The sequence below is a fragment of the Hemiscyllium ocellatum genome, chromosome 4, assembly GCF_020745735.1.
Source record: "Hemiscyllium ocellatum isolate sHemOce1 chromosome 4, sHemOce1.pat.X.cur, whole genome shotgun sequence".
Classification (NCBI taxonomy): Eukaryota; Metazoa; Chordata; class Chondrichthyes; order Orectolobiformes; family Hemiscylliidae; genus Hemiscyllium; species Hemiscyllium ocellatum.
The window spans coordinates 97653636-97667377 of record NC_083404.1 but is presented as its reverse complement, the minus strand read 5'-3'; the positions used below and the strand labels follow the sequence as shown (position 1 = coordinate 97667377).

At 41.5% G+C, this 13742-nt stretch overlaps 1 protein-coding gene across 1 annotated transcript in view; it reads left to right on the top strand.

Annotated features, from left to right (window-relative positions):
- pip4p2 (phosphatidylinositol-4,5-bisphosphate 4-phosphatase 2) overlaps window positions 1-13742 on the top strand; it is a 90165-nt gene that overhangs the window by 21361 nt on the left and 55062 nt on the right. The window contains exon 2 of the mRNA XM_060824419.1: window positions 6911-7059. Coding sequence (XP_060680402.1) covers window positions 6911-7059 — 149 coding nt within the window. The remainder of the gene's footprint in view (window positions 1-6910; window positions 7060-13742) is intronic.

The following is a 13742-nucleotide window of genomic DNA, read 5'->3' as shown; positions in this document are numbered from 1 at the left end:
TAAAGTGAGTACAAAAGGATACAGATAGGTGAAGTGAATGAGGAAAAATTTGACAGATGGAATGTGATGTGAGAAAATGTGAACTTTTCCACTTTGGCAGAAAAATAGGAAAGCAATTGTAAAAATACAATTTAATGGGGAAAGGCTGCAGAACATAAAGTAACTCCACTGGTACAGCAGGTGGTTAGGAAACTAGATGGAACATTGGCATTATTGCAAGGGGAAAGGAGTATAAGCGTTCAGACATTTTGCTTGACTTGTGCAGGGTGTTGGTGAGACTGTATCTGGTTTACAGTGTACAACTTTGGTTTCCTGAAGCAAGGATATAATTGTATTAGGAGCAGTTCGGAGGAGGCTCACACAACTTACTCTTGGTTGAAGAGTATAGTATACCTTAGAAAGAAGGGTTGACCAGATTGGATCTGCATCCGCTGGAATTTCAAAGAATCAGAGATGATCTTGTTGCAACATAGAAAATTCTGAGGGATTTTAGTAAATTTCATGTCTCATCATTCTAAACTTCAGACAACACATGCTTAGTTTGTCCAACCTCTTCTTAAGGTAAGCCTCCCATCCTGGGAACATGTCTGGTGAACCTTGGTTTCAGTCCCTTTATGGCGATAATATCTTTCCTGGGATAAGGAGGCCAAAACTATAGGTCCAGTTCCTATAGCTCCTATACATTGAAGCAAGACTCCTCCACTCTCGCACTCTCTTCCTCGAGCATTAAAGACTAACATTCCATTAGTCTTCCTCATAGCGCCTGAACCCACGTGCTAGCCTTCAGGCTCATTGACAAGGACATTGATGTCCTTTTGTACATCTACGCTTTCCAATTTATCTTCATTTAAGAAATACTCTGCAAATCTGTTTTAACTATCAAAATGGATAACCTCACATTTTTCCACATTTTATTTTATCTCTTATGTTCTTGTCTGTTCATGGCCTTCTCAAAATATTTTGTACCTTCCTCAGCATTCACATTTGCTGCTTAGTTTTGTATCGTTTACAAATATGGAAATATTACATTACCCTCTTTAAACCACCCCCCCCACCCCCAAAAAAAATCATCGTATATAGCATGAACAGCTTGGTTCCAAGGATTGATTGTTGCGGTGTCCCCCTCATCACAGCCTGTCAATATAAGAGTGACCCATAGATTCATACTGTTTTCTGTCTGTTTGCAAATCATTAATCCCAACCAGTACACTGTTTCCTATCCCATACACTTTAGGTTTTTTCTAAACAGCCTCCTGTGAGGAACTTGTCAAAACCCTTCTGAAAATCCAAAAGTACTACATCCATAACATTGACTTCATCAAAGTTATTAGTAACATTCTCAAAAAAACAACGCCCAGCAAGATTTTCAAAGACAATTTTCAATGTGCCAATCCATGCTGTGTACACCAAATCGGATCATTTTTATCGAAGTCCATTTCCTTTCGGATTGCTTTCAACACTTTCCCTACTACTGATGGGTCTGCACATCCCTTATCTTTTCCCTTGCTCTTATGTTAAATAGTAGGGTGACAATTGCAAGCTTCTAATTTGCAGTAATTGTTCCAGAATTGAGGAATTTTGGTAGGCAATTACCAATGCATCGATGATCTCTATAGCCAGTTCCTTCAAAGCTCTGGGATGTAGAGTAGGAGGTCCTGGGGACTTGTCAACTTTTAGCTCCATTAATTTCTCCAGTACAGCCTCCTCCTTCTAATTTCCTTCAACTCATCATTCTCTGCATTCACTTAGATCTCTAATTGTGGGAGATTTCTCACATTTCCTCTGTGAAAACAGATAAAATAATAATTTAGCTTCTCTGCCGTTTGTCTATTTTCCAATTGTAAATTCTCTTAACTGAGATTTTAATGCACCGGCATTTGTCTTAGCCAACATTTCCTTTTTAGGTTACTGTAAAAGTTTTTACAGTCCATTTTTGCTTTTTGGGAAATTGCATTCTTTTTCCATTTTGAACCTTGAAGAAATGTTTAGTTGCTGGAGGCCATGTAATAATCCTAATTTAAAGACTGTCCATTGCCTGTATACAATCATGTCTTTTAATGTATTTTCCTAATCCCGCTCAGCCAAGTTATGCCTCATACCTTCACAATTTCCCTCATTCAAATTTAACAGCCCTGCTTTAGATTGAGCTATGTCATTTTCAAACATAACGTGATGCTCTATTATATTGTGGTCACTCATCCCTAAAGAGTCTTTTACAATTTTATTCATAGTCTTCTTTTCATCTCTGATACTGGATTTAAAATAGCCTATCCCCTATTCAGCTCAACACCATCCGGCTGAAGAAAACTATCCCTCAGACACTCCTGAAACTTGTCCACCACAGCTTTAGTTTCCCCAGTCCCTATACATTTTGAAGTCCTCATGATAACTGTGTTACAGATGCTATATGTTTCTCTCCTTTTTTGATGTATACAATGCCTACTGTACTACTCTAGACATAACTCCATCCAGTGCCTGCTGTCCCTTGCTGTTTCTGAGCTCCACTAAACAAATTCTACATATTGTTCCAATCTGAGACCCTCCCTGCACTGATCCGATCCCTGAAGATTAGTGCAATTCCACCTCCTTATCTGTCCTTCCTATATGTTGAATATTCACTCTGCAGACCTGGTTGCCATGCTGCTATGTTTCTGTAAAGGCAATTATATCATAACCATTTAATTCTACTGGTGACTTTAGATCATTCATTTTATTGTAAATGCTGGGAGCATTTGGATAGAGTGCCCCTAACTTTGTCTTTTTGACATAATTCCTCTTTTTAGGCATTCTAAGCTCATCCCTTTTTTCTCCTGTCTCTCATCTACCTCTGAGCTTTCCTTATTCTTGTTACCAGCTTAGCTTGCTTCTAATCTATTATTCCCTGCCCCTCCACCCCCAAAACTCCATATGCTCTAATTTTGTTTACTTCTTTAAACTTATTGTGTGTTGTCTAAATACACTACAGGTTCCCCTTTATCTATTTTGCTCGTTATATCCTCCAGGTTTGTCAAATATTTATATCTGATTCTGCCCAAATAAAAACACAAAAAAGAAGGAACTCAGGAGGTCAGGCAGCACTTGTGAAGACAGAAATCAAGTTAATGTTTCAAATCCAAAGATGACTTTGGAACTGAGGGAGGTTGTATGATGCTTAGTTCTGTCATTAAATTAAGTGTGATGTTCTCACCTTGTTTTAGTATAGTTTGTACCATATTTTTTTACTACTGATGATATGTTTATGGATCTTTAATTCCCCACTTTCTCTTTCTCTTCTTCCATATAAGTGAGGTTACCTTTATAATTGCACTGCACTTTGGTGAGACTGCACTTGGAGTACTGTGGGTAGCTTAGGTCTCCTTAGCTAAGGAAAAATATACTTGCTATAGAGAGAGTGCAGCAAAGGGATGCCAAGCTAATTCCTGAATGGAGAGATTGTCAAATGAGGAAAGTTTAACTGGACTGTGCCTATATTCTGTGAAGTTTAGAAGAATGAGTGACCTCATTCAAATGTACAACATTCTTGCAGGGATTGACTGAGTACAAGCAGGAAGGATATTTTCTCTTGTTAGCTAGGCTAAAGCCATGAAATAAAATCAAGAAATGTGGATGCTGAAAATCTGAAACAAAAACAGAAATTGCTAGGGAAACCCAACATATCTGGTAGCATGTGTGGAGAGAAAGCAGAGTTAAAGTTGCAGGCCCAGTGACCCTCCTTCAGAACAGGGTAACCAAAGGACACTGTTTTAGAATAAGAGCCCATTTTTGAATTGAGATGAAGAAAAATGTTTTTCAATGTAAAGGATGAATCTTTGCAGTTCTCTGCCCCAGAGGTCTCTGTAAGCTTCAATCATTGAATATGTTCAAGATTTCTAAATACTCAAAATATCAAGAAATACAGAGTGCAGGAAATGGTGCTGAGGTAGATAATCAGCCATGATTTCATCGAGTGATGGAGCAGGCTGGAAGGACTGTGTGTGATCTGTTCTTAAATTCCTTTGTTGTTACTGCATCAAAATCCTGGAACTCCCTCGCTAATAGCCTTGTGGGTCTTTTTTCAGAATTTGGACCAGAAAGTGGTTCATGAAGGAGCAGGTCTCAAAAAGCTAGGGCTTCCAAGTAAACCTGTTGGACGAGAACCTGTATTGTGTGATTTTTTAACATAGTTCATGAAGGTGGCTCACTACCACCTTCTTGAGGGCAATTCAGCACAAGCAGCTGTGGCCTTGCTGGTGATGCTAACACGATACAAAAGAAAATAGAGCACCCTAGTTTTCTCAACTTATATTGATCATTACACTTTGAGAGGAAAAGTCTTATAATTCTGATCTAACTTTGAAGGCATTTGGGCATATATTTTGCAGATTATCAATCTAATATTTAGCTGTACTTCCTGTACTGTGAATAGCAGTCCTGTGATCAGATGTGGAGTGCTGATTTTGGCTGTAACCCTTAATTACCTTCATACACTATTGTCTAGCTTTTAACTGAGTTATTGTAACCATCACCTAACACATTAAATTGTTAATCACCAGTTTTAATAAAGTAAAGAAAGAAAGATGTTATAAATATACTATGCAGAATAAAGGCCAAGAAGAAAGTGAGAGTTCAGATGGTATTCACAAACTTTTTGTTTTGCATGTTATCAGAACCAATGTCAATCTTGTAAGAATCTCCTGACAACCTGGTCTGTTTAGAAGGCGATTAAATTAGTATACTGATTAACTTGAAATGCATTCCGAAACCTTACTTTGAATAAATAGTATAACCTCATTCAAAGCCTCCTTTGTTCTGCAGGGAAATCAACCACTTACAAGACACCCTTTTTTATCACCTCGCTTTGTCTCTTCTTTCTTTATGTTAACAACTTATTTCACAAACAAATAGAGTTGTTATCTGGGATAGTCCATCCTGGTTTGGCTATGTACTGAAAGGACTTTCCGTGCACGTTACTAGAATTTTATAGTTTGTGCGTATGAAAGCAGCGCACTTGATAGAAGTAGTCTTCAGGTTCTTAATTTAAACCAATTTGGCAAGATGTTATCAAATACAAATTAAATTAAACCATAAGTCATCTCATTAGAATTACCTTGTTCCTGAGTATCCTTGGGTTCAACCTGAAAAAGTCAGCAAACCAGTTATGCTGTATCACTGTTAATTGCAAAGTTTTTCCGCATTACATCGTGAATCGTTGACTGATCAGTTACAGGGCCTATGAAGGCAAGAGGGCAGAACCCCTCTGGGAGCATGCATAAAAATTCCAGGTTTTCTAGTCTCAAAGTAAACATGACATAGGACAGGAAGGAAGATCTATACCCAGGTATATCACATTGGGCTAGAGATTTCTACCTGCTATAATTTTTTCATTATAATTTCAATTTCCTGTTTTTTTTTTCTGTAATTACTGATATTCTTAAGAGTTTACCCATCTGTTGAGAACCTGGTTTTGGAGTTTCTGGCACTGTTTTGTTGCACTGGATGTTTTTCCTTCTGTTTGGGCTCCCATCTCTGTGCAATCTTTCAACCTTCTGCATATAAATGCTTTCATTACACTATCTGACACATTTCTTCCTGTGGCAAGGTTCATCCTCCCAAAGTCCCCTATGTGACGTTGCAAGAAGTTGATTATCAGTAAGTTCTGACATTGTTTGTTGAATCAAACTTACGGGTATCTACTTGGCAAAATTAAGGACATATAAACAACTGCTCCTAGGAAAGTACTGTCTTCTATCATTGTGCTCACCAAAATTTGAGGAGACTATGTTTCTCTTTTGATAGCTTTGCTGCAATCTAACAATATTTCAATCTTAACAATATGGATCCTGCTGAATTATTACAAAGTAAGTCATAAAGTTTGAAACAAAAACAGAAATTGCTGGAAAATCTCAGCAGATTAGGCAGCACCAATGGGGGCAAAGCAGAGTTAATGTTTTGTGTCCAGTGATCCTTCATCACAACTGAATATGGCTTGGAAAAGGATGGGTTTTATACAGAAGATGAGGTTGGGGGGAAGAGTAAATGATAGGTGGAGATAGAAGCCAAAGAGAGAGAGAGAGAGAGAGAGAGAGAACAGCACGGTGGCTCAGTGGTTAGCACTGTTATCTCACAGCGCCAGGTACCTGAATTCGACTCCAGCCTCGGGCAACTGTCTGTGTGGAGTTTGCACAGTCTCCCCATATCTGCTTGGGTTTCCTCCAGATATCTGGTTTCTTCCCACAATCTGATGTGCAGGTCAGGTGATTTGGCCATGCTAAATTGCCCAATGTGTTCAGTGATGTGTAGGTGAGGTGCATTAGTCTGGGGTAAATGTAGAGGAATGGGTCTGAGTGGATTACTCTTCGGAGGGTTGGTGTGGGCTTGTTGGGCCAAAGGGCCTGTTTCCATACTGTAGGAATTCTATGAAACAGTTGGACAGATACAGGAGTGATTTAAGGTCAGTCTGGGGGAATGAGTAGCTGCTGATTTATTAGAAAGTTTATATGTCTCTTTGCTGGTCCAACAATTAAAGAAAAGTTCTTTACAGAAATGATTTCGCATAATTTCCAAAGCCTCCTAATGGGATAATAATCAGATAGGACGAGCACTGGCGGACTGCCTATACCATGGAGAATGAGGGTGCTGACCTAACTCTGTTCTTAACAGCATCCATAAACACACTTTGAGAAATGGATAAGTTGATATGATGAGCACGAATTTCTCTCCTAAGCTCAATAATGTACAAGAATGTACTGCGACGCTGTTATCCCAACATTTGATCAGCCTAGGCATCAAACATTGTACTTTTTTTTTAACCTGGTGCACAATTTAATTAACATTCATCCACTGATCCATTGTGTGAACCTGTAACTGTTGTGTTAAATGATATTTATTTTGAAGCTTCGTAAAATTTTGTGGTTGGTGGTTTTCTTCACAGGAGAGCTCCCACCTCCTTACAGCCCAGTGGCTAGTCCTGACGTTGGAGGAGTGCCAGTAATAAACTGTCGTGTGTGCCAATCCCTGATTAACTTGGAGGGCAAGCTCCACCAGCATGTTGTTAAATGCACCATTTGTAATGAAGCCACGGTAAGAATATGTAAATATTATATAAATCAATGACTCACAGGTAGCACATAATAAAGAGTCGCTTCCCTTGTATATGTATAGTTCTTCATTTTTCTTTTGTAAAGGTATGAACATAATTTGCATTTGCACATTCAAAAATGATTTTTTTTCCTGTACACATGAAAAATATCAAGATTAATATTCTTGTTTTAACAATATTGAGTAAATTGGTTTTGAAGTAATGCTGTACAATTCTACACTCGATTTCTCTGTACCTAGATATTCCCATTGATTTTCTAATGGCCTGTCATTAAGTATATAAAAAAAACTCTAATGCCCATAATCCAATCAATTATCATTTCCTTTGTTTGGATCCCATGACTACAAATCATGATTCAAGGTTACAGCATTTTATTGTAAAAAAGAATTGTTGCTGCAATTCCTTAGGATTCATACTGAAATCAACCCACAGTTTATTTCTGCATGTCAGCTCTCCCTTTAGAGAAGAGATGTTCTGGATACAAGGTGGATACAGCCGAACACCCAGTTTACTTTGAACCATTGAGAAGTTTTATTTGCTGTTTGTTTTTTGCGTTGCTTTCAAGCAGTTCAGTTTGGAACGTGAGAGTTCCGAAATGGCCAAGAATTGCATGGATGAATCAAAGTACCATCTGTCAACACAAACATTTTCTCTTGTCTGTCAGTTCCCATTTTGTTTGAACTCTTATAAAATTTAACAGCTGAATATGAGAGTAACTAGTAACACACATCTAGTGTCCTTGTAAGATTATCTACACCAGCAAGCTTTTTGAAGTTAGGATAAATATACTGATTATTCAATTACTTTTGATTTGTGATCGCTTTACCACATTGACACAATTAAGAAAATACTGTTTATGGAGCAATATTTTCATCTGCAGTTATTAGTTAGTTACAAATTGAATTTAAGTTGTACCTACGTGGCTTGGATAAAATCACACGCTAATATACACAGCCTCTTTCCCTCTTTATCATTACTTTCTTCAATTTACTTTTGGGCCTGACTGATTCTTTCTAAGGAATAATATTGAGGTTAGCCATTTCATGAAGAAATAGAGAATTGTTTGTTCAAGTTGGTTCATGGCTTTCATTTTGGTGGTCTACTATGTAATGTAGGTAGGAACAGGAAGTTACAAATTACATTGGGTGTAATAAAGATGTGTCTGAGTATTTTTTTCTAACCTTGAGAATGTTAGAAACTGTGAAAGAATGGAGAGAGTTAAAGGGCCATGTACAGATATAGGAGACTGGTACAAAAAATGTGAAGTTGCTAATGAACTGCTGTTCTTTATTTCTGGGGGATTGGAATACAGGAAGAGTAGAAATTGTAAGGACCTAATACGTTGGTTGACCAGCATCTGATGTACTGCTTTCAGTTTCTAGGCAAGGCATCTCAGACAGGATATGGTTATTTTGGAGTGGGTGCAATACAGATTTTTGTTTAAAAGTACATCAATACAGGTGTGTTTAATGTGAAAAATTGCTCACAGGATGCACAGAGAAGTCTTCCATTCTGTTGAGTGAAGAAGATTCGGATGTATAGGGTAATTACAATATTTGTTAGTGGAAATAAACAGAAACCATTGCATCTGAAGAGGCTGTGCAGAACAAGAGGGCAAACCCTAAAATTACTGTTAAACTATTGAACGGAAACCATTGAAAATACAAGGACAAAGGAAATCCCATGTTAGTGGATCAAAACTCTGAGAATATTTCCAAGTTGTTTGTTGCAATATTCACATTCTCACTGCTGGATAAGAAGATCTGAGCATATCACCTAAATTAACACTTGAATTGAGTACTGAAAGAACGCTACACTACACATTGAAATAGTTATTAAACTGATGCACAGTCAACCCTTAAATTAATGTAAAAGATTTAATGATGTTATTTGGAGTTTGAGAGTAGACCCTGCCTTCGGGAGTGGACCAAATCCCTGGGAGTTAAATGTACCTTTACAATGTAGGGTTCCTGTGATTGGGCCTGGTTCTCTATGCATGGGCCAGGTCTCTATGGAGACTGAACACTTGTGTGCTGTGGGGTGTGCATTTGCTGCCTTCAGGAATGGACTCTGTCCTCAGTTGTGGACTCTTTTTAGCAATGGCCTCTGCTGTTTGGAGTGGACTCTATTTCTGACAATGCACTTTGTATATTTGAGTGGACTCTGTTCCTGGAAATGGACACTACATTTGGAAGAGAACTGTTAATAGTTATGGTCTCTGCGTACCAGAAAGGTCGCTGTTTGTTGGTAATTGGCTCTGTCTTGTTGGTTGTTGGGTTTATCACCCACGTTGTCTTGTGTGAGCTGGACGGGACATAGAGGCAGGCTGCCTTAGTGGCTAGAAGGTGGAAGGGACAGGTGGGTTTTTGGTAGGGTCTGTATTTTATGCATTGTTTTGATGTAATTGGACTGTTTTATTTGTATTATCATTGTTACTGTTTTGCGATGACTGAAACTGGGATTTGAGATACGTCCTCATTTCCCCAAAAACTGGTTTGGTGGTCGGGTTTGGGGCCTGAATTTGCTCCAATCTAATCCATTGTAAAATTGCTGTTTCTTTGTATATAGCTGTTAATGTTAACTGTTTTGTAAACTGTATTGTTTAATAAAATAAGAAAAAAAATTACCATGAGATCTAGAGTCTCTTCAGTTTAGGGTACTGACTCTATGCTGGCTGGGCCACAGTCAGTGTATTCTTGCCACAGTTGGCTTCTGCATTTTTTGGGGGACATCTGATCCCTGAACTGGCTGAATTATGTAGCCAATTTGTTAACTGGTATTCTTTTTTTTTAGTGAGGACTGATTTCGAAACTGCCTAATCTACCCAGTCAGTGTTTCAGGTGTTTTCATTAGGGAACTGTTGTTTCACTGACTGGTTACAGCCTGTGTGGATATTTGGACTGAGCCCTTGTGAGAAAATACATCTTTCCAAATGAGCTGGCCCTGTATGAGTGGACCTGGCCTTTTGTGGGTGACTAGGCCTCTGTGTAGACTGAACACCGTGTGTGTGCTGGGAGGTAAGCAATTGCTGCATTGTGGAGTGGACCAAACACCTGTGAGTTAACTGCACCTTTACAATGTACTGTGTTCCTGTGAGTGGGCCTGGTCCTTTGGATAGACCAGCCCTCTGATAACTGAACACCTGTGTGTTTGGTGTGGACTCTGCCTTCAGGACTGGAGCAAACTGCTGTGAGTTAACTGCGCCTTTACAATGTCCTGCGTTCCTGAGAGTGAGCCTGGTTTTCGCTAGAAGGGCCAAGCCTATATGGAGTAAAAAGTGAGGTCTGCAGATGCTGGAGATCAGAGCTGAAAATGTGTTGCTGGTTAAAGCGCAGCAGCTAAAAATGTGTTGCTGGAAAAGCATAAAAGGTCAGGCAGCATCCAAGGAACAGGAAATTCGATGTTTCGGGCATAAGCCCTTCATCAGGAATGATTCCTGATGAAGGGCTAATGCCCGAAACGTCGAATTTCCTGTTCCTTGGATGCTGCCTGACCTGCGCTTTAACCAGCAACACATTTTCAGCCCCAAGCCTATATGGAGACTGGACACCTGTGTGTATGCTGGCATGTGAGCATTTGCTACATCCTGGCGTTTGGGCATGGACTGTGCTTTCGGGTGTGGACAGTGCCTTTGTCCTGGAAACTGTATTGAGGACTTTGTGAATTCTGTTACTGTATGTGGGTTTTGTAATTAATTGTTTGTGTGTGGGCCAGAATGGGCTGGTCAGTATGCGGGGTGGCTGGGAGCTGGAAGGTCAATGACCGGCCTTGGGGCACGCGGGCAGGGGTCTGTTAGTACGCAGGGTAGATTAGATTAGATTACTTACAGTGTGGAAACAGGCCCTTCGGCCCAACAAGTCCACACCGAAGCACAACCCACCCATACCCCTTACCTAACACTACGGGCAATTTAGCATGGCCAATTCACCTGGCCTGCACATCTTTGGACTGTGGGAGGAAACCGGAGCACCCAGAGGAAACCCACACAGACATGGGGAGAACATGCAAACTCCACACAGTCAGTCACCTGAGGCGGGAATTGAACCCAGGTTCCTGGCGCTGTGAGGCAGCAGTGCTAACCACTGTGCCACCGTGCCACCGTGCTAGGCAGCCAACAGCATGCTTACAGGAAAGCTGGTCAAGTGAGGGGCAGCCAGTACACTGGCTGGGAGCCAGAGGGTCGATGACTAGCCTGGAGGAAAGCGGGCCGGGAGGAGCCTGTCAGTACACTGGGCAGGATGGCCCAGGCAACAGATATTGACCTCTCAGGAAAGCCGGTATAGGGTAGGCCAGTCAGTGAAAAATGCAGGGAGGCTAAGTCAGGTGGCCGATGGCAGCCACTAGGAAAGCCGAACGGGGAGAGAGCAGTCAGTACGTAAGGAAGCTGGGAGCCGGGCAGCTGATGGCCGGTCCGTAGGAATGCTGGCCAGGAGAAAAGGTCAATCCGTATGGAGGGTGGCTGGGAGCTGGAAGGCTAACAGCCCGACTGTAGGAAAGTACGTCGGGGTCGTTTGCTAAGTATGTGGGGTGACTAGTAGCTGACGTCCGTCACAGGAGAGTGGGATGGGGAAGGTCAGTCATCAAGCAGGGTGGCTGGAGACTGAAAAGCCAACAACCAGCTGGTAGGAAAGTGCCTTAGGGTGGTCCAGTCAATACGCAGGGCGACTGGGAGTTGTGTGGTCGATGATCAACCTGGAGGAAAGCACGCCTGGAGAGGGTCCGTCAGTATGCAGGATGGCCAGAGACTGGAAGGTCGAAACTGTCCCGTAGGAAGGCTAGCCAAAGACCGTCTGATCAGTGTATGGTACAGATGGGTGTCAGGTATCTTTTTTTATAGCTATATTGGGTCTGTGTTCTGATTCGATTGCATTGTCTTGCCTGTGTTTGTTACTGTTATCTTTATGATGTATGAAAGTGGGATTTGAGATTTGTCCTCATCTCCCTGAAAACTAGTTGAACAGCGGGGTTTGGGGTTTGGCTTTGCTGCTCTTTCCCCTAAATATAGTGGGTTTTTTTTGCAAATTGCTGCTTTCTGTTTATTGTCAACTGTATTTTGTACTGTTTAATTAACAGGTATTTCTTTTTGAGGATTGATTTCTAAACTGCCTGATATACACACTCAGTGTGTTTCAAGTGTAATTCAGCCCTCATTAGGGAACTTTATTTCACTGGCTGGTTACAGCCTGTATGTTACTCTTTTCTCTTATACTTTGAGAAAAGGACAATATTGATTTTGTGGTAAGGCATAGCCCTTGATTTTGGTTTTCTTTGTTCTTGAATGTGTTTTCACTTTTTTGGTGTTTGGACTGAGCCACTGAGAAAATGCAGCTTTCTAGATGAGCTGTTCCTGTGGGTAGGCCGGGTCCTTTGTCGGTGGGCCAGGCCTCTGTAAAGACTAACACCTGTGTGTATGCTGGAAAGTGAGCATTTGCTGTGTCTTGGAGTTTGGGAGTGGATTCTGCCTTTGAGAGTGGACCAAACCCCTGTGAGCTAACTACACTTTTACATTGTTCTGCACTCCTGAGGGCCAGGCCTCTATGGAGATTGAACACTGTGTGTGTGCACGCGCACGCATGCAAGCACTGTTGGGTGTGCATTTGCTGCCTTCAGGAGTGGACTCTGCCCTTGGTTGTGCTGTCTAGTTTTGGAACTGGATTCTGCAGTTTGGAGTGGATTCCATTTCTGACAATGCAAATTGTATACTGGAGTGGATTCTGTTTGTGGGAATGGACTCTACATTTTGAAGAGAACTGTTTATGCTAATGAACTCTATACTAGAAGTGACTCTGTTTGTTGATAATTGACTCTGTCTTGTTGCTTGTTGGGTTTATCACCCGCACTGTCTTGTGTGTCCCAGGATTTGGCAGGCCTCACCTGAGCTGGGAGGCACATAGGTCATCCTGAAAGCTGTCACCCTGAGAGCCGGAGGGTGGTTAGGCTGTTCTGAACACTGTCGTCTTGAGAAGGGGCAATCAGGACGGGCTGTCCGAGAGGTGGTCAGAAGGTGTGTTGGAGTGGCTGAGAGCCAGAAGGTACATAGGGGCAGGCCGAGATCCGGAAGGCTTGTGGGCTGCCCTGTGCGCTGTCGTCCCAGGGAAGGGGGCAGGCTGTCCTGGAGCTAATTAGAAGATGTGTCAGGGCCAAATGGAGCATCGGGGTGGGCAAAAGCCCGATTGGTGACCGAGAGCCGGATGATGGTTAGGCCATTCTCAGCGCTATCACCCCGGACAGGTACTGGGGCGGACTGTCTTAGCGGTGTGTCAGGTTGGATCGAGAGCCATAAGGGGCATGGGCGGACTGAGAGCCGGAAGGGACATAGGGACGGGCTGCCTTAAAGTAGCCTGAAGATGGGAGGGATGGGAGACTTGCTGGGGGAAATCTATATTTTATGCTCTGTTCCTTATTTAACTGGACTGTATTGTATGTATTTGTTGCTGCCTTTTCTGCAATGCCTGACAGTGGTTTGTCCTCATTTCCTGAAAACTGGTTAAACGGTAGGATTTGGGGTCTGTCTTTGTCACTCCTCTCCCTTGCAAATTGCCATTTCTCTGTATGCAGCTGTTAATGTTAGTTGTTGGCAACGTTGACTCCAGACCCCATGAAGTCTCATAGCACCAGGTTAAACATGGGCAGAACTAGTCACGATTACTGTCTAGTTCTGAAG